The sequence below is a fragment of the Bos mutus genome, chromosome 8 (assembly GCF_027580195.1).
Source record: "Bos mutus isolate GX-2022 chromosome 8, NWIPB_WYAK_1.1, whole genome shotgun sequence".
NCBI classification, from domain to species: Eukaryota; Metazoa; Chordata; class Mammalia; order Artiodactyla; family Bovidae; genus Bos; species Bos mutus.
The window spans coordinates 36231499-36253211 of NC_091624.1; the positions used below are offsets into that span (position 1 = coordinate 36231499).

General features: G+C 41.6%; 1 protein-coding gene across 6 annotated transcripts in view; it reads left to right on the forward strand.

The window, feature by feature from the left end:
• Nucleotides 1-21713, forward strand: part of FRMD3 (FERM domain containing 3) — a 341588-nt gene that overhangs the window by 233843 nt on the left and 86032 nt on the right. For all 6 annotated transcript variants that reach the window (XM_070375423.1, XM_070375420.1, XM_005903053.3 and 3 more), the window contains exons 7-10: nt 13107-13194; nt 15256-15344; nt 18424-18487; nt 19827-19915. In XM_070375423.1, coding sequence (XP_070231524.1) covers nt 13107-13194; nt 15256-15344; nt 18424-18487; nt 19827-19915 — 330 coding nt within the window. The remainder of the gene's footprint in view (nt 1-13106; nt 13195-15255; nt 15345-18423; nt 18488-19826; nt 19916-21713) is intronic.

The window sequence follows — 21713 nt, forward strand, 5'->3', positions numbered from 1 at the left end:
CAAAGTGTCAGACATGACTGAGTGACTAACACTGACTTTTCAGAACAGATCTAGAATCAATTTTTTCTTCACTATCCTGACTCTGGTTGGATGGCATCACCGACTCAGGATGTTTGAGCAAGCTCCAGGAGATGGTGAAGGACAGTGAAGCCTGGTGTGCTGCAGTCCATGAGGTCACAAAGAGTCAGATACGACTGGGTGACTGAACAACAAATCCTGACTCTGAAGATAATTTTAAGGCAAAAAGATCCATATTTGTTTTTAAAATTTGGTATAAGAAATGAGCTCATGATTTATACATTTTGAATTTGGTATGCAGAGATGAGATTCTAGCAATAGGACTGCTTAGAAATAGGATATTCCTCTTTCTAGAGCCCTCTGGTGGCTGGAGGACGCCATTGCCATAATCCCTGCTGGGTGTATGTGCTGTTGTGTCCGACTGTTTGCGACCCCATGGACTGTAGCCCACCATGCTCCTCTGTCCATGGGATTTCCCAGGCAAGAATACTGGAATGGGTTGCCATTTCCTTTTCCAGGGGATCTTCCCAACCCAGGGATTGAACCCGTGTCTCTTATGTCTCCTGCGCTGGCAGGCTGGTTCTTTACCACCAGCACTACATTGGAAGCCCCCACAATCCCTGGGGATGTGAGTTATGTTTTACTCTCTTGGTTTCTGTTTTCCACAGCTTTAATCCCAACCATCTGGGTTAAGAGGGATGACCTCTGCCATTAGCTCTGAGGGTGCTTGGAGGGGGTTGAAGATCAAGAATAAGAATGACTTTACTCTCAGGAACCCTGATAGGCTTCCCTGAAGTTTTTCCTGGAGTTTCTACTCAGCTAATCCTCTCAATACCAGTTCATCAGGTTTCTTGTTAGAAGCCAAGATTTTTGAATCAGTTCCAGTCACAAGACATCAGCTTTTAAATATTCAGAAATCTCAGTTGGCAGTGAGGTGGTTTGATGGTGTATTCCTTGCCTTAAAGAACATAAAAATGATTGGATTAGCCATCCCCATAATGATCTAATACAGTGTGTTTTGTGCTGGAAGTAATGATGACACTGGGTGTATTTTAAACAGACTCGTTATCTCTCTTTTTATTTCTCAGAACTCACATTCTGTGTAAATCATGTGCCCTGGCTTCCTGGCAAGGATTTATAATATCAAAAATGTCTAGCTTTCCAGAAATAAGTGTCCTGCTATGGAATGACCCTCTACCTGTGCTTCCAATTAGTAGTTTACAAGAGCCCTCTTAGGAAACTATTTTGTACAGTTTTGAGAAGAATGTTTACTGTTTAAAAGGAAGAGGGGAAATGTCAGATTATTTTACAACCCCAATCTTTCTTAAAATGTGCTTTTGCTCTGTCATCCCTCTTTCCCCTTGCCCTGTATCCTTTCCATTCTCAAGGCTCTCATTCCAAAAGCCTAGAATCTCCTTTCCTCCCTTCCTCCCTCCCTCTACCTTCCTCCTCCCTAACCCTGCCCCTGAATCTCTTTCTCCTTACCTTTCTCTCTCTCCCTGCCACCCCTCTCCCTATCTCTGGTAGGTTATCAAATCCATTTTCATTCTCTGGTGTAATACTCTTCTTAGGAATGGGAAGATGGAATGATTTGGCATCAAATGCTTCTCCTGAAGGGCTTCCCTGGTAGCTCAAAGGTTAAAGCGTCTGCCCGCAATGTGGGAGACCCGGGTTCAATCCCTGGGTTGGGAAGATCCCCTGGAGAAGGAAATGGCAACCCTCTCCAGTGTTCTTGCCTGGAGAATCCCATGGACGGAGGAGCCTGGTGGGCTACAGTCCACAGGGTCGCAAAGAGTCGGACATGACTGAGTGACTTCTAAATCTTTGTATTATGTGGCTTAGAGTCAGGACATTTCTAGAAAGCCTTGAAAGAAAGAAAGAAAAAAAAAAAAGAAAGAAAGATAGCGCTAAGTCGTGTCCGACTCTTGCAACCCTATGGACTATAGCCTGCCAGGCTCCTCGGCCAGGGAGAAATGATGTGTGCACCCAATCCATCAACATTTCTTATACAGATGAAATCTGGCTAAGGTGACTTGAAGGGAGAAAGCAATGTCATGGAAGTGCAACACAGCTTTGAAGAAGGACAGAGGGGTAGTATTAAAAGCTGGACTCAGTCATCACTTATACTCTTTGATTACCCTTGACATGTGGTTCTAAATTATGCATAGAATCAAAGACATTTTGAACTTTTGATGAAATTATAAGTGTATTTATCCATTCTTCTATCCACACACCCATCCATGATCCATCCATCCATCTATCCATCCACATATCTGTCCATCCCTTCATGCAGCAAATATTTGTCGAAGAACAACTATGTAGCAGAAACTGTAAAAGTGTCAGATGACCTACCTAGCCCAGTGATCTTCAGCTGCTTCTCCAACAAGCTGGGAGCCTCTTCATCATCTACGTGCTCCATGGCCTGATGTTTTTGAAAGATTCTACCTGAAAACAATATTCATGAAGCAACAAGTAACTTGCTTCTGAATTTTTTTATTGGTCATCCATAGCTTTAATTTGGAGAAGGCAATGGCACCCCACTCCAGTACTCTTGCCTGGAAAATCCATGGATGGAGGAGCCTGGTAAGCTGTAGTCCATGGGGTTGCTAAGAGTCGGACATGACTGAGCGACTTCACTTTCACTTTTTACTTTCATGCATTGGAGAAGGAAATGGCAACCCACTCCAGTGTTCTTGCCTGGAGAATCCCAGGGACGGGGGAGCCTGGTGGGCTGCCGTCTCTGGGGTCACATAGAGTCAGACACGACTGAAGCGACTTAGCAGCATAGCTATAATTAACATTCAAAGCCTTTGAATATCAAGAGGTCACTGGTCCAAAGCAAAGAAACTTGACAGCTAGTTATGACACTTGAGAGACTCTTGGAGTCCAAAGCAGGGGTTATAATGATAATCCTTGGACTACCATCTGACACAGATAGATGTTTTTAGGCCAAATAATAGTTTTGAAAAGTGGAAATCAGTTGGAATAAAATTCGAGCTTTACTTGCACCTGCGGGATTTGTTAACACAAAGCCCTGAGACCAACACAGCAAAGCTAAGCAGCAGTGCCCTTTAAAAGAGTCATTTGTTCCCTGAGTCGCCACCATCCTGCTCAGCCCGTTCACATTCTTCCTCCATTTGATTGTTTGTGACCACCTTGTTTCACCAATAAGGAAACAGAGGCCTGAGAAACTCACTTATTCAAGGCTATACAATTATGAAGCAACAGAACTTGACCTGAAACCTGAGTGTTCCTATAAAGTACCCTGAAGTTTCTCTAAGTGGCTGCTCTTCTGTATGTCTTGTCCCTGCCTGGCCCCAGAGCATCACCACTGTCTCCTCCAGAGCATGGCAACCACCCACATTTGTAGCATTCTATTTAATGCTCTGCATTGATGTGGTCCCTAATGGTCCTCAAAGATTTTACAGAATATAATTTCCCTAAGTAAAGAGAAATGACAGACTGGGCACTCTTCCAGTTAGGATGTGGAAAGCATGAGACATTGATCTCCCTCTAACACCAAGATAGCATCAATAAGCTAGACAAATTACAAAGTCATATTTTAAAAACTCATCTGAACATGAGGATGCAAAGAAACCTCAATGTACTAAAATCCAGAATGTCCTTCCTGGGGCAGCAAAGACCCGCTGCTGCTTTCACCTCTGGTGGTAGGGAGAGGAGGAGGAATATGCCAGAGGTGGGGGGCAGGGAGGACGCTAAGCCTTTAACAAGCCTTTAGTGACTATGAGTGGGCTGACCTGACTGGTTGGAACCCCAGAGTCTCTAGCGTGAGTTGGAGTCTGGGACCCCAGGCCTTCCCTGAGTGAAGAAGGACAGTATGCCAAAGCTGGACAGGGCGGGAAGGCTGAGTGAAACCCCTCTGAGGCACTGCTGACCTTGAGCCACGGCAGAACATCCCTTGACCATGGCGACGGACACGACCACAGGAAGAAAAATAATCATCTGAGGTGCAGAGAGCCGTGGGTGGGACTGAAGAGCAAAGGAGATTTCCTGAAGCTCAGAGAGTTGACAGCAAAGCTGTAAAGCATAGCAAGCTCTCCAGAGTCTCGTGGATGCTAAGAATCCAAGCCCTGCTGAAGGGCAAGTTCTGAGAGCACTCTTAAACTTTTGAAGCAGTGGTAAACAAACTCTAAAGTTGCAATCCAGTTGCACCAAAACCTAAGCTAAAGCACGTTGAGAATTCTACTTTGCAGTAGCAGATCATTCTATTGATCTTATAACCATGAGCCTAATTCTGAAGCTTGCAGACCCAAATGGATCAGGTGGAGCCAAATCCACCCCCTTCGCTGTCCAACTGTGCTCCAAGTGGCCCAAGTCATTGCTGGCAAGATTCACACCTCACTCCACAATTAGGGTCCACTAATAATTTGCATTTCTTCTTGGGATGCTGTGCATTTTTGTACTCTATGCAGTGATATGCTAAAGGAGAATCAATAAGAGAGTGTTCCTCTTGGCCATAAAAAGGTATTCAAGACAGGCAGAAAGAAGATATATAGCTAAATACATAATCACTTGACCTTGCCTATTTTATTAGAAAAGCATATCTTAAGAATTATTAGTTCTCGAAAAAGAATTCAGCATAACACTGGTCTTTATCTCTAAATATCTCATTAGAGACACTATTAATCTTAGTAGAACAGTTCCTGGTGCAAGATTTAAAGGATAGAAAATCATTATTTTCCATTACCAAACAGAGTTTTTGCCAGAAACAAATGGCCAGTGGGAGATCTGAAAGAAAAACAAATTTCTATTTAATTGAGCTAATTGTCTTCCTGAAAACCTACTAAATGGTTGCTTCCTTAATGAGTCAGGGAAACTCAGGATTTTCTTAGTGCTGTTGAGATCTCTACTTTTTCCCTTTTGGTTTTGAACCTGTTTCCTTCTCTGAACATTTGTAGCCTTTCTTTGTATATGATTTTTTAGATTAACTCTGTTAAGTGTGTAGCCATTGGAGATCTAAGTCAAACCCAATGCAAACGATACCAATTTGAGTACTTTTATTTTGAAGAGGGGTCATTGCTCTATTGTAAATACCTTGGCATGCTTCCTGACGCTTCCACCAAAAAAAGATTTCTGATTTCAGTCATGTGCAGAGCTAGCAAGGGAACAAATGCTATTCTGAGGACAAGGAGGAAGCACGCTCTGTGCCAGGTGCTAATCCGATGGCTTTATATCTGTTAATTGTTTATTCTTTATACCAAATCTTAGAGATAGGTACTATTTTTAATCTTTATTGTGTGGAAACAGACAGACACAGCTTCAGTTTTCTATTCCTGTGTTCAGTTCCTAGATCAGGGTTCAGCAAACTTTTCTATCCTAGGCCATTTAGTAAATACCTTAGGCTTTGCAGGACACATGGTTTCTGTTGCAATCACGCCTTTTGCCGTCATAACATGACAGTGTCCACAGATGGCACCCAAGCAAATAGGTGTGTCTTTGTTCAAAAAAAGCTTAATTGATGGAGACTGAAATTCGAACATCACATAATTTTCACAGGGCATTAAATTATTCTTTGATCATTTCGGGCCATTTACAAATGGGGAAAAAAAAAAAACCAAAAAACATTCCTAGCTCAGGGCTGTGTAAAACCAGACAGTGATCTGGATTTAGCGCACAGAGAGTCTAGTCTGGGGATCTCTGACCTAGATTAAAATGGAAACATCACTGCTGTCTAATCAGATCTAAATACCTGTCATCAGGGATGGAGTGCCTCATCACTGATAAGATGAAAAATGCTTAGAATTTGAAAAGTGCTTTTTAGAAGAACCAGTAGAAACCATGTCAGTTGGAAATGCTCAGCCTGGTATCCATGAGAGCAGGCAGATGGCCCTGGACCATATCGTGTTGTTAGTGCAGGTCCTGAGAAGCATGTTGGAACCAGGCTGCCTTGGATTTGTATTCACTCCTCCACTTAATACTTGAGTAACCTTGAACGGGTTACTCTTCCTCTTTAAGTGTCAGAATCCTCATCTATAAAATAAGCATAAGAATTCCTGCTTGATGAATATTAAGTGAAAAAAAATATATCTACTGCTTGGCAATATAAACAATTATATATTGCTCAGAACAGGAGAGTTTAGTAAAAGGTGGCTCTGCATGGATATCTGTTATATTCCTGACCTATTCTGTTTAATTCAGCAGTGCTTTTAGATTGTGTAATGCTTCACCCAGTAATTATTCTATTAAAAAAGGCAGGAATTATTTCTCTTTTAATCATTGTAAATGAATAAAATATAAGAGAGTATATGCAATATATGTGTAATTTAAAGAGTAGTTGAAAAACACCCATGACCCCATAACTTTGCTTATGAATTAGAACAGTACCAGATGCTCTCAGGTCTCCTAACCTGACCCTCCCAAATCACCTCCCTTCCTTCTCTATGCTATTCTGAATTTTAGGTTATTCATTCTCTTATTTTGCTTTTATAAATATACTCTATACATCAGTAAGTAATATATACTTTTTTTTCCTGTTTTTGACATTCATACAAATGAAATCAAACTCTATCCATGTTTTTCACTTCCCCCCCACCAATATTATGGTTTTGAGGTTCTTCACATTGATGCATACAGTCATAGGTGTTCATTTCTGCTTCTGTGTAATTAATTTTCTATCATATGAACATGTCACATTTAATGTATTCATTCTCCTGTTGATGGACATTGTCTCTAGGTTTCTGCTGTTATAAACAAAATTACTATGGCTTCTTGAATACTTCTCATAGGGATATAAGTAAAAGAGTCCCTAGCATAGATACAACCTAGGTGTAGAAAGCAGGTTCAGACCTGGGTCATGGAGTTTGCACAGTTTCAGCTTTTCTAGGAGATGGTAGCTTGTTTGCTGAAAAGGCTGCTCCCTCCACATCCATAGTGTATGAGTCCCCAGTGCTTCACAGTCTTTTCCCTTTCCTTTCCTTTTTTTCTTAAACTCGAAGAAGTGGAAGCACAATACCAGCTGAGAAAAGTCAACAAAACATAAATTACAAAGCAAGTGCGTATGTAACCACCACCCAGGTCAAATAGAGAATTGGTAATTCCTCAGAAGTCCCTATTTTGCCCCTTTCCAATATTTATCTTCTCCCTTCCCCCCGAAAGGTAATCACATCTCTGACTCTAAATATTTTAGTTTTGTTTTGCTAATTTGAAAAAGTCATATAAATGGAGTTCATTCAGTGGGTATATGTTTGTATCTGGCCTCTTTCATTCAGTTTTATTTTTGTAATGGTCACTCATTTTGTGTGTGAAAACAGCTGTATAGTGTTCCATTGTATATCCAATCTACTGTTGGTAGACATTGGTTTCCTATTTTTTGTTACTACAAATGGCACTCCTGTGAAAATTCTATGTGTTTCTTGATGCAACAGGTCTAGAGCCTGTTGTATGTATAATTTTGAGTGGAATTGCCGTGTTATAGGTCAGTATGTTTAACTTCAGTAGATAATGTCAGTTTTCCAGATAGTTCTACCAAATTACTCTTCCACCAGGAGTATATGACAGTTGCTTTTGCTGCACATTCTCATGAGTGCTTGGTATTCTTTTAAATTTTGGCTGTCAAATGAATGTGTAAATAACTTCTTAAAGTTTTTCATTTTCCTGACCTTAAAGAAGTTGAGGACATTTTCATGTGATTATTAGCTATTTGAATATCTTATTCTGTGAAGTATGTATTCAAGTCTTTTGCCATTTTTCCTTCTGAGTTATCTTTTTAAATTATTGTTTGTTATTGATTTATTGGAGGCTTTTTTTTTTGTTCTACATAGGAGTCCTTTCTTTATTGTACACGTTGCCAAAATCTTTTCCCATACTGGGGCTTGCCTTTTCACTTCTGGGTGATGCTCTGGATGAAAAGAAGTCTTTGAGTTCAATGGTGTGCTTTCCAGAGCTGTATAGCACTGCATCCCTGCTACCATCTGGGGTGGAGTGTTTGCAATTAGATGTTCATCATATAAAAGTACAGGAAAGTGGTCAGAAAGAGACCACCTAGGTAAGCAAAAAGTTCCTCACTTTCCAATATGAACTTCTAAATTATAACCTTTCAAAATTAACTTGTTCCCAGATTGAATAGAAAAGGTGTGCTTTAAAACTGAACTTGAATTTCAAGAATAAACAATGTTCAGTTTACAGAGACTATAAAACTCTTAGAGGAAAACATAGCCAAAACACTCTTTGACATAAATGGCAGCAAGATCCTCTTTGACTCACTTCCCAGGGTAATGGAGATAAAAACAAAAATAAAAAAATGGTTCCTAATTAAACTTAAAAGTCTTTGCATAGCAAAGGAAACTATAAACAAGATGAAAAGACAACCCTCAGAATGTGAGAAAATAATTGCAAATGAAGCAACTGACAAGGGATTAATCTCCAAAATACACAAGCAGCTCATGCATCTCAATATCAGAAAAACAAACAACCCAATCAAAAAATGGGAAAAAAATGTTTCTCCAGTTTTTGGAGAAACAGACATTTCTCCAAAGAAGACATGCAGATGAGTAATGAACACATGAAAAGATGCTCAACATCATTCATTATTACAAATATGCAAATCAAAACTGCAATGAGGTATCACCTCACACTGGTCAGGATGGCCATCATCAAAAAGTCTACAAACAATAAATGCTGGAGAGGTGTGGAGAAACGGGAACCTTTTGCACTGTTGGTGGGAATGTAAATTGACATAGCCACTATGGAGAGCAATAGGGAGATTCCTTAAAAATCTAGGAATAAAACTACCAGCAATCTCACTACTAGGCATACAAAATTTGAGAAAACCTTAATTCAAAAAAACACACGTACCCCAATGTTCATTGCAGCACTATTTACAATAGCTAGGACATGGAAGCAACCTAGATGTACATTGGCAGATGAATGGATAAAGAAGCTATGATATGTATGTATATATACATACACACATACAATGGAATATTAGTCATAAAAAGGAATGAATTTGAGTTAGTTGAACTGAGGTAGATGAAGCTAGATCCTGTTATACAGACTGAAGTAAGTCAGAAAGAGAAAAACAAATATATATTAATGCATATATATGAAATGCAGACAAATGTATCTGATGAACCTGTTTGCAGAGCAGGAATGGAGGCAGACCTGTGGACACAGTGGGGTAGGGAAAGGGTGGGATGGTTTTTGAAAGAGTTGCAATGAAACATATGCAATACCATGTTTATAATGGGTAGCTAGTGCAAAGTTGCTGTATAACACCAAGAGCTCATCCTGGTGCTCTGTGACAACCTAGAGGAGTAGGATGGAGGAGGGGTTGGAAGGAGGTTCAGAAGGGAGGGAAGATATGTATACTTGTGGCTGATTCACATCATTGTACAGCAGAAACCAACAAAACATTGTAAAGCAATTATCCTCCAATTAAAAAAAAAGCCAATATGCGGCTTAGACAAAAAAGGCTGACAGTTTACCACTAAGGGGAATGGCCAGCTCTCTGGAGCAGAGGAGCTCTTCTTAGTATGGGGCAGAGTAAGAGGCTTTCATGTGAAGCAGCAGGATTTCCCGGAGCAGAGCTGATGGCCTGTGGCTGTGGGAGGCACTGAGCCAGCTGCTTTACCTCTAGTCCTGGTTCTCTTTGGCCTCCATCTGGGTCATTGAGCTGAAGTTTTGCTTTGAGGGCCACTGGAGTGGGGTGCTGCTTAGGAACATGCCAGTTAGCTCAGCTTTGTGCTTTGTTCCCCGCCAGGGGGTAGAGTGAGTGTATGAAAGAGTGAGAGAGAGAGAATAGAGACAGTGTGTATGTGAGGGTGGGGTGGGCATGGTAAGAAGGCAGGAAGCCCCTAATATTTGGATTCAATAATTTGCTTTATTTTCTGGTGAAACATATGCATTTACTTCAGGAACTTATGAGAGAGCTATGAAGAGAGAAATACCTGTATGTTTTGAAAAAACTTTCAGAAATTCCCTTTTCCCTTCTCCAACAAAATACTTGGTGATTTTCTTGAATCTTTTGTTACTTTGTCAAGAAGAGAAATAATTATGACTATGACTTGAAAAAAAAAGAATCAAAGAAATGATCCTGATGGATTTGATGGATTGAAAGGGTCATATAGTGCCGAGCGGGGTGAATAAATAAAGAGGCGCCTTTTATATATATCCCAGTGAAATTTCAGAACACCAAAACTAAAGAGAAAATCAGGAAAGGCTTTAGAAAGACTTAAGTCTCCTAAAGCAGGAGAAGGCAATGGCACCCCACTCCAGTACTCTTACCTGGAAAATCCCATGGACAGAGGGGCCTGGAAGGCTGCAGTCCATGGGGTCGCTGAGGGTCGGACACGACTGAGCAACTTCACTTTCACTTTTCACTTTCATGCATTGGAGAAGGAAATGGCACCCCACTCCAGTGTTCTTGCCTGGAGAATCCCAGGGACGGGGGAGCCTGGTGTACTGCTGTCTATGGGTTCACACAGAGTCGGACACGACTGAAGCAACTTAGCAGCAGCAGCAACTCTCCTAAAGCAGGTGTTTGAGTTAATCCCTCAGGAATATATTCTGTAAAGGATGAATTTAAAGATTATCCCCTCTATTAAAAGAAAAAGGTAGCATTTCTGGCTCCCTTCCCTTCCTTCTCCAAGTCCCTGTGGATAATAGAAAATGTATTAGAAAGCAGATGCAAGAAAGACTACCATCTTTGCATCAGCAGTCCTGTGGTATCTCTGGAAGATAGGAAACAAATGGAAGGAATCCAGGTCAAACACATATAGAGAATAGGAGTGGTTCTGTGTACTTCTGGCAACAGATAACGGGGCAGCCATCATGGTGGGTGCATTTGGAACATTGGTTCCCTTGTGCTAAGTCATAGGCAATAGCAGGCTTGAGCTGGAGGTACTTGTATGGATAATATCCTGAAGGAACTACAGTCTTCAGCCTGAAATCAAGTTACTAACTCATACTCTTCTCATATGACATGTCCTGCCCTTCCCTACACCCTCTGGAGGCCATTGTACTAAACAAATAACATAAAATACAAGGATGAGCATCAAACCAAGAATCACCAAACACTTACGAAGGAAACATCAGTTCATTGAATAAGACACTCTGATGCAACAAACCAAAGGGCGGTCACCAAGAAAGTAGTATTAATGGAATCAAAGGGATTGGACTTTAAAAGAAACCAAGTAGATATCCTCAGAGGAGAAAGAAGAATTTATTTCATAAAACAAGAACAGGCATCTATTTCAAGAGCCAAGTAAATATTACATTGGAAGTGAAACATTTAATTGATATTTTAAAAATCACTCATAAATGGAATGAAAAATAGGATGCACACGGCTGAAGAAGAAATTAAACTGGAGGCTTGAATAAAGAAATAATTTGGAATGTAATATAAAAAGCATATTTAAAGAATGAAAGCTTAAAAAGACATAGAGGATAATACTAGGAGTTTCAAGATCCATTTACTAAGGTCTCTCAAAAGAGAGAAGCAAGAGAGAGTGGTTGAGGTGAGGAAGGAGACTGTGAAGAGAAGAAAAAAATCAAATGGCCAAAGATGAGTTGTCTGGGGGCCTCCCTGGTAGCTCACTGGTAAAGAATCCGCCTCCCAGTGCAGGAGACACTGGTTCAGTCCCTGATCTGGGAAGACCCCACATGCCTTGAAGCAGCTAAGCCCATGCTCTACATCTATTGAGCCCATGGTGCTCTAGAGCTGAAGCTGCAACTACTGAAGCCTGTTGAGGTCTAAAGACTGTGTTCCACAACAAGAGAAACCACTGCAGAGAGAAGCCCGTGCATTGCCACAAGAATGCAACCCCCCACTCGCCGCAACTAAAAAAATGCAGATCATGCAGCAACAAAGACCCAGCACAGCCAAAAATAAAGAAGGAAAATTAGAAAAAGAAGAGTTGTCTGATGAAAAGTGTCCCTATAGTGCTTGGGTTTCCCAGGTGGCTCAGTGGTAAAAAATCTGCCTGCCAATGCAGGAGACACTGGTTCTATCCATGGGTCAGGAAGATCCTCTGGAGAAAGAAATGGCAACCCACTCCAGTATTCTTGCCTGGGAAATCCCAAGAACAGAGGCGCCTGGGGGGCTGTATAGTTCATGGGGCTGCAAAAGGGTTGGACACGACTTGGTGACTAAACAACCACAGTGCTCATCTTGACAAATGAATAAAGATGTTCCTTAGACGTATCAGGGTGAATATTCAGAGTAAAGAGATTTTGAAAAGCTTCACAGAGAAGAAAATTGGGATACTGTTTTGATTAGAAGCATAAGGACTCTTAGCTGTCATGAGGGAGTGGGAAGGGAATCCATCTTGGGGAGAGGCATGCATGGAAATAGAATTAATATTGCAGTATAGTTCTACTGTGAATATAAACCTGAATTCCTGTTGTTAGCAAACTCTTCTTGGTTGCTCAGGTTACTTACTATCCTTGGAGAATGGTTTGGATTCTCTATGATACATGTGAGATATTAATGTTAGTCAAAAGCAGAGTCTTTGAAATGCTGCATAATCCTTGTTTGGAAGCTAGCCCTGAAAGGACTTCACAGCCATCTGTATTTGCAGCCCCCTTTCTCTTCCTGGGGCCAAGACCTTGTTTACCACCCTGGAGGACACAGCTCAGACTAGAAATGGCTGAGATTTCCTTTCAAAATCCAGGGCTTTCCGATAGAATGGTTGACAGCTCTTCTTTCCTGGATGGCTCTGTTTAGGCTGCTGATAGTGTAACACTTTGTACCCCAAACAAGAAAAAAATGCCCTATATCCTGGAGAATCTTTTGAAATAAGTAGGAAAGAACAGATGCTGAGTTTTAGTTCGTATTAAGATTGGATTTGCAAGGGCCTACTTATTGGTAACTTGATAACCTTAATTTAACTGTCCTCGTCACTGGAGTCTTTACAGCACATGTGTGTTTATTATGGAACAATTAACCAAGGAACACGGGCTAAGATTTCTTAGCAAAAGCTGCTTGTGAGGGGAATAATGACCAGTTTATTGATCACTATTTCTATAGGGATTTCTCTCTTGATTTAGTTAAGAATATATTTTATTGATTGAAGGGACCCCATGGTTCTGTTATTTTTCATGTTAACTCCCTGAATCTTGTGTGATTTCAGAGGGCAGAGCCCACCTGTTGCTGAATTTAACTTACTCCTGAAAGCTCACACTTTGGAAACCTATGGGGTGGATCCTCACCCATGCAAGGTAACTACCTCTCTCCACAGGTTGACAGATAATGATTGTTTCACCCAAAAGACAGTTAATTGGTATACAGGCCTAAAGGAGCCCTTCTAGGATATTCCCACAGCCTGATCCATCACCCCTAATGAGAAGGGACAACAGTGTCCTGCAGTCATACGTTTGGGTAGTTGATTTTCTCCATTGGAGTCTTCTAATTGCTTGCTCATCCACTCATCCATCAATTGGATGGTTTTACCCCCTGAGAAGTTGTGGGATCCTAACAGGTTTGTTTGCAAAGGCCATTGCCAGCAAGAATGCAGTCTTTAACAATGGATAAGCAGAAGGAAGGGCTTCCCAGGTGGCGCTAGTGGTAAAGAACCTACCTGCCAGTGCAGGGAGATGTAACAGACGTGCGTTTGATCCCTGGGTTGGGAAGATCCTCTGGAGGAGGACGTAGCAACCCACCCCACTATTCTTGCCTAGAGAATCTCATTGTAGAGAAGCCTGGCAGGCTACAGTCCATGGGGTCGCAAAGCGTTGGACACGACTGAAGCAACATAGCACACACACAAGTGGAAGGGAAAATCTTTTAATTGATCTTTAGAGTATATATTTTTCTTTCTTCCTTTACTTGAATTACTTGACAGTTTTTCTCTCAAGTGGGAGATCAAGACCACGTGTATCAGAAACACTCAGGCCCCACCCCAGAGCCATCGATCAGCATCTCTGGGGAACCTGGAACCTGCCTTTTAAACAAGCTCCCAACGTGGTACTCAAGCACATGTGTTTCAGAAGCATTTTATGAAAACAGTGTTCTTTTCATATCCTAAACCCACTGCACATAAACCAGACACTAACCTGAATCCTAAACTAAGCATTTATATCAACCAGGCTCTTAAAGGTGTGTTTTTGAGTCATACTAGGACATTTCTTCGGAGAAGGTGATGGCACCCCACTCCAGTACTCTTGCCTGGAAAATCCCATGGATGGAGGAGCCTGGTGGGCTGCAGTCCATGGGGTCGCGAAGAATTGGACACGACTGAGTGGCTTCACTTTCACTTTTCACTTTCACGCATTGGAGAAGGAAATGGCAGCCCACTCCAGTGTTCTTGCCTGGAAAATCCCAGGGACGGGGGAGCCTGGTGGGCTGCCGTCTATGGGGTCGCACAGAGTCGGACACGACTGAAGCGACTTAGCAGCAGCAGCAGCGGGACATTTCTTTACCCAGGTGGGACGAGCTAATGGTATTCGGTGAAGTCCCCAGTACTAGAGCTCACAGCTCAGGCTGGACCTTAGAAGGGCCTGAGGAGCCCCATCATGCCCTGTTGTCCAGTCGCATGGGGATGTGAAGGTGCAGCCTGGGCAGAGAGCTGGCAGGCTGGTTGACAGTGGCATGTGCATCTTCTGCCTCTGCCCACATGATTATTTCAGAGTATTTGCCAGATGTCTCTTTCTGCTAATGGTATAAATTAGATTATTCCACTTCTTGAATTAGATTTTATCCACAAATCTGATCCTGTCTGTTTTATTTATTACCTGGAGACTGACTTGAGTTTTGTTGTTATCCTTGTTGTTCCTTTGCCTTAATTTATCCATGCTTAGTTTTCCTGCTGGAGGCTGGAATCAAAGGAGGCATTTCCAGGCATATCTTTATTTTTACATTACCAGAAATCCCATATGGGGTTGACTAGTTAGTTTAGATGCTCAGGGCTTTGGTTTCAGGGCTAATGACAACCAAGAACAGTTTTCCTATTGACATGGTAGATCTGACAACTCAGGTAGTCCCATAAGGCACTTGGAAGTAGACTAGTGGTTTGGGAGTAACCTGTATTTTCCCAGGAGGTTTCTGGGGAGGCAGAGGTCCACTCCTCAAATAGAAAAGCTACACATTCCTGGCCCTCGCCCACATTTTAGAGGTACTACCCTTGGAAGTCCCATCTTAGAAACTTAGTTTATGGCTATGATCTTTGTACTTAACCTAAAATTCACCCAGACTGAGGATGAATAAGCATATAATTTACCCTTTATTTGATATTCCTTAATTGAATATGTTCTTATTTCTGTTTTTTTTTTTTTTTTTTTCAGGATTCAACAGGCACAACAACATTTTTAGGATTCACCGCTGCAGGCTTTGTGGTATTCCAGGGAAATAAGAGAATCCATTTGTTAAAGTGGTGAGTACTTCTTTGGAAAATAATTCTTGTTTTTTCTTAATCTTGTTTTTCTTTCCCAGTCTTTCACTTTCTATTTGGAACTGCCAGGTAGAATGCCTAAGATCCATTTCCCTGCCTTGAAGCTTCTTACAAAGAGATTATTCATCTATAAATGAAGTTCAATCTTGGTTTCCCTAGGCCTCAGGAGACCTGGAGTGTGTCCCAGGCTCAGAGGCTCTGCCTCCAAAGGGAAGGTGTCCAGGATTCCTGGTGAAGAAATACCAGGGGTGACCACAGGGTGCCTCAGGGCAGGGTTAGGGTGCAAGTTCCCTCAGACAACAAGGACCCCCTCTATTTCTGTCACTTCTTTTCATTCTCTTCTGTTGAATTCTTGCTGCAGACCCACCCCTCTGTAATCCAAAAGCACCAGTGAAGATGATTCTGACTCAAAGGAACAGGAATGTATGCTCACAGTGGCTTACAGATGAGAGGACAGCAAAAGTTCCAGGGGTCTGGCAGCCCCATGGTCCTTTAACTTAACTACCTGGCAGCATCATGAAGGACTTGCGCCTTTGCATTTTCTTCTCTGCAGTCGCAGGGTGGTAGCTTTTGTCCCCAGGTAAAATGGCCATGCATTCAACTTCAGTTGTCAGATCTTCCCATGGCAACACCCTCAAGGAGAATAGCCCTTTGCATGTGTCTCCTGTGAAGACAAGGATAGCTTTTTCAGAAGCTCTGTAAGAGACTTCCTGTGTATGTAATTGGGCAGGGTGGGTCATATGTGCCTCCTTAAACCAATCCTTCCAAGAAGTAGAATTCTGTGATGAGGTTGGTCAAATCAAGATTCATCCTCTTGGGGAGAACATCATCTATATGAACACTTGATCTAGAGGAAGAATAAAGTATGGATTCTGTCCGTAAGGACGTGGGAGAATGGACCAGCAGTGCCCCCTATGTCCAATCAGGGAACAAAATAGTTTTGGTAAAGAGTGAAGAAGTCTGCAGAAACTAACACAACATTGTTAAATAACTATACTCCAATAAAAAAATTTTAAAAAATAAAAAGAAAGACAAATCAAAAAAATTGGACTTATCTTGACTGTACTTTAAAACACAAAGAGTGAAGAAAGCTGAAAATTGTGTGTGTATTGGAATATTGTAAGGGCTTAGTCTTGCTCATAGCTTCAGCTTGATTGGTTCCCTCTCTGATGGTCCTTGACAGATTTGTCACCTGGTCTCTCTGGGTGGTGGACTCACTCTCTTGGCTTGAGCCCTAGGGGTCGAAAGTTTTTGATGGGCCTCTGGGCATCCACCCTCAGTCCTGGATTGAAATTGCTCTCTCATGCATATCTGAACCTCCATTTCATGGTTCTTTTAGCATCAGGATTTCTTCCAGCACCTTTTTATCAAGTCCCCGTCCACTCCATCGCTTCTTGGCACTCTTCTCTGAGCACCTGCCTTCCCTTCAAACCTTCTCTACAAGAATAGAATCAACCAGCTCATGTCCACTTTGCTTCCTACACCTTCTGCTCTATTTTTATGATCAGCCTTCTCTTCCTAAGAACGCTAATTTGCCTAAATATCTTCCCTACCTACTCTGTCATTGCCTTTATTCATGTCATACTGTCAGTTCTCATCTGTGCCCACATACTCTCTTCCTCCAGAATGAGCATTCTTAAACTTTCGTGTGTCTCTAATAAATCACTTAACTGTCTGAGTCTCAATGTACTCATTCATAAAGTCGGCATTCATTATATCCAACTACTTTTCAGGAAAGAAAGGAGATGGGGGAGAAGGAAATGAAATAGTGTGTGTGAAAGTGACTTGATTTGTGAACTAGGATGTTTTATAAATACATAGCATGGTGGGTTACCTACTTACTTCTCTGTGTCTTCAGTATTTGTAAAGAAGCTCTGATGTTAACCACCCTTCACTCCATTCCAGAATAAGTTCTCTAAGGATTTTCTGACTTTAGGGAGCATGGGCAGGGCTTCCCCCATTCTCTCCTACAATTACAAAAGGCTTGAGGGTCCTGCAGGGTGTTTGATCCTTAGGTACTACTCAACTCTGGAGTCCATAGGTTAGACCTGTGCATATTGATTGCAAGTTTCTCCCCTTGGAGCTTTAGTTTCTTCCCGGGTCCACTGAAGAGTTGAGATGGACAGTCCCCAGATCTTCTGTTTCTAGGTTCTAAATCTTGGTATTTCTGGGGGGATGTTGTCATCCCCATCTCTTCCAGCCGTGGCTTAGGAACACATTTGTAACAGCCATGTACATGTTACTAAAATAAATTTTCTTCCCACGTTAAACCTAGCGTTGTTTTGTTTTGAACATCCACTGAACTTTATCCCTCTTGCAAATCCTCACCACAGCTTAATATGACCTCACTGTTCTTTTTCCCCAGGAAAAGCACAGGGGCACATATCACTGTCCTAGGAATTAGATCAAAGGAATAAAAATAGAATTCCCTCCTCTCTTTACAGTTATCTTCTTAACAAGGAGGTGACCTTAGGTCTACATTTCAGGTAGATTTTAACTGAGCATCTCCTTTAAATGAAGCCTCAAGTCTTTTGACTATAGTTCCTCAAGGTATCCTTATAGTTTTGAGCATTTCATTATCTAACAAAATGGTTCATGTATAAACAGGGAGGGCAGAAATGAGAATTTTGAAATGTGGTGCATGTCTTGGAGATGGATGTGAAAGGATACAGATATTGTGAATCCATATGGTTTCATTAACCAAATCTGAAATAACTATTACATACTTCCTACCTCACAAAGTGGGTTGGCCAATTAATATTGGTCATTAATATTCGTGAAACCTCTAGAGCTCCTTGGAAGAAAGGTGCAGCTTAACTGTAAAATATAAAATAAACAATTCTGAGCTGCCTACAGTTCCTCTCTTGGGAAGAAAATTGCTGTAGAATTCACTTGGGGGCTCTTCCCTGCTCATTTGGCCTCCAGCAATAAGATAATATCTTGTTTCATTGCTGTCTGCTTGGCATTTGTGAGTCAGATGGATTCCTGTGGGAAAGCGGGTACCTTAATTAGCTGCCACTTTTTGTTTTTCTTCTCACCCAAAGAGATTTTCTTTTCTTAGGCCAGATGTCTGCAAATTGAAGTTTGAAGGGAAGACATTTTATGTGATTGGCACCCAGAAGGAGGTCAGAAACTGCTTTTCTACTGTCTATTGTCGGGTGTGCATGCATGTGTTTGTACATGCGTGTGTGCAGGTGTGCCTGTGCATGAGAAAGTTTCAGGTATGACATGTGCCTGTAGTAATGTAGCCCCCAAAGACCATGATGTTAAAGTTTGTGATAATACCGGAAATTTAGAGGTAAATAACACCAGGTTTACACATTTAAGAATTAATCCAGTGAACAATGCTGACCATATACCCCTGTGTAAAAACTAGGTTGTGATAGACTTGGGCTTTCCAGTGCCTCAGATACCTGCAATGCAGGAGACCCAGGGTTTGATCCCTGAGTCGGAAAGATCTCCTGGAGAAGGGAATGACAACCCACTTCAGTATTCTTGCCTGGAGAATTCCATGGACAGAGGAGCCTGTTGGGCTACAGTCGATGGGGACACAAAAAGTCAGACATGACTGAGATACTAACACTTTAACTTTCATTGACTTGAGAAATAGCTAATGGCTCTTCTCCCTACCTCTATCAATTGCCAGAATACAAAATTAGGAAACAAATTAATAGTACTTAAAGATAGACATCAACCAGTGTTGATTAGAGTTTTATGAAAAGTATAAGTCTTGGGAATTTTAAAATCAAGGAGTTACCACATGTAGGTTGGGTTTATCATTTGAGAGGAGGCCATTACTGAAGAGCCTCAGAGCTCAGTCTGAAAGTTTCTCAATTTTCTTGAGCCTAGTGTTTAAGCACTAGCTATTCAAGAACGGTGAGCAAATTTTAAAATTCATCCAAGTATGATTGAGAGGTAGGTGATGCCTGGAGTGTTGAGAAAGATTATGAAGCTGTTCTTTATCCAAAACAGGACCTGGAGAGGTTAGTTATATCTGCAAAGGGTGAGGGAAGGGGGAATATGATTTTAGCATCTTCTAAGTACATAGTAGAGCATGCTGCTGCTGCTGCTAAGTCGCTTCAGTTGTGTCCGACTCTCTGCGACCCCAGAGACGGCAGTCCACCAGGCTTCGCTGTCCCTGGGATTCTCCAGGCAAGAACACTGGAGTGGGTTGCCATTGCCTTCTCCAGTGCATGAAAGTGAACAGTGAAAGTGAAGTCACTCAGTCGTGTCCGACTCTAGTGACCCCATGGACTGCAGCCCACCAGGCTCCTCCATCCATGGGATTTTCCAGGCAAGAGTACTGGAGTGGGGTGCCATTGCCTTCTCTGATAGTAATGCATAAGTTACTTCAATTCTGTTTGATATGCCATGGGATACAAATAGGTAAATTCTTAAAAGAAAAATATGAAAAACTTAAACTGTGTTTAATGTGCCCTTAATTGTTTTGTTATATTTTATTAGAAAAAAGCCGTGTTGGCATTTCATACTTCAACACCAGCTGCCTGCAAGCATCTTTGGAAGTGTGGGGTGGAGAACCAGGCCTTTTATAAGTAAGTCACTGTTATTCATTTAATCATAGGTTTGAAAAGCACTTCTGGAGTCCTTTATGTTTTGTAAACAGCTACATATTCATTTCTTTTAATATAGTCCTTTTTTATTATATTTAAGTGAGTTATAAATTTGTTGCATTGTTCAGAGTGACTCCCAACCACTGTTGGCCTGACCATGTCTTGAACTTTATACTGGGTGTTTCCTAATTGCTATGGGCTTTTTGGGGGGAGGGGCATTATTGTTTCCATTCAACATGTCACAGGATCTGTTTTTGGTTGGTGCCCCCCTTAGAAGCAGACCTTGGGAAGAGCTTAGTGCAAATGGGGTATGGTTACTGAATGTACCAATAGGGGAGTGGAGGAGGGAGAGGGGAAGCAAGAAATACAGGGCATGATATTGAGTAGTTACTACTGTGAGCCACTGGACTCAGCTGTGTCTGCTGGGGAACCCTAGCAGACTGCAGAATGTGCCTCAAAGTTCTTCCACTGACTGGCAAAGAGGTTGGTCTGTTTACCTACCAATTCCCCATTCATTTTAGTTTAGGGACACTTACGAGGGTAGAGTTAATACTTTCTAGCACTTCTGGCTTACTCTGAGTTAGGTTGTATGTGCTCTCAACAACAGAAAAATAAACCTTAGGCAGAGAGTCACACATATTCCTGGTAAGAAGGCTTCAGTGTTTAGAGATGAGAGCCAAAGGTTTGTAGGTAGAATGCCATCAGGGTCTTCTAGGATCGTAGAAAGTCAGTGCTGCATAGAACTTCAGAAACCATCCATAAAGCTCTCAGGTTTCAAAAGAGGTTCAAATTTAGGATTTTTCCGTAAGTTCTAGCTTCTCCTCTTTGAGATCATTACTGATTGGAAGAGCAGTGGTGATGGACGCAGTCAGGAGCCTAGCGAGCCCTGCCTGGGGTATCAGCACCACTCACCCCTGGAGTTCATCCAGGTGGATTTTGTTCCACTCCGCCACCCTGCCCCCCTACACTGAAATAGTCTTACTTATTAGACTCATCTGAAACTGCTGAATCTCTGATCATCCTGGGCTTTGGCTTACAAGGGCCTTCAGGAGAACGAAGGCTGAAACAGTGTTTTTCAAACCCCTTTTAAGCCACAGAACTCTCTTCCTTACACAGAAAGTGTAGACAAAGCCTATGTAAAAAAAGATAAAAATAGAGAAGCTGTGCTGTTGGTGGGGACCAAGTTGGGACTGGGGACTAGAGACCCTTGACTCATTGCTCACTGCTCCACAGGAGGTTGGGTGACCAGTTGTCTGAGTTTGCCCATGACTTTCCCAGGTTTGGAATGAGAATTCCCAAGTCTTGGGCAGATACTATCAGGAGCATAATTTAAAAATGCTTGGATGAGATGATTCACAAAATGTGTGCTTCTAGGAATGATGATGCATATCAGTAAGACATCAAGGCATCTGTGAGTCTCCTGCAGTGTTTGAAGACTGGTAAACAAAGAATAGCTGATGACCTCTGAAAACTCAGCATGTCTAGACCACTCCATTCACATGACAGCAGAGAGAAGGAAAGGCAGACAGTCTGGTGCTCTTAGTCTTAGTTGGAGCCTACACATTTTTGTTTTTGTTTTTAATCATTAAAAAAAAATTTGAGATAATACTCACATACTATAAAATCAACGGTTTTAATGTGTAAGTTCAGTGGTTTTAGTATAATTCACCAATTTATGCAACCATCACCACAATCTGATTATTCAGGACATTGAATAGTTTTTGCACATGTATTGTTTTATCATGAGTGAGAGAGTCAGTTGGTATATGGAGTAAAATAA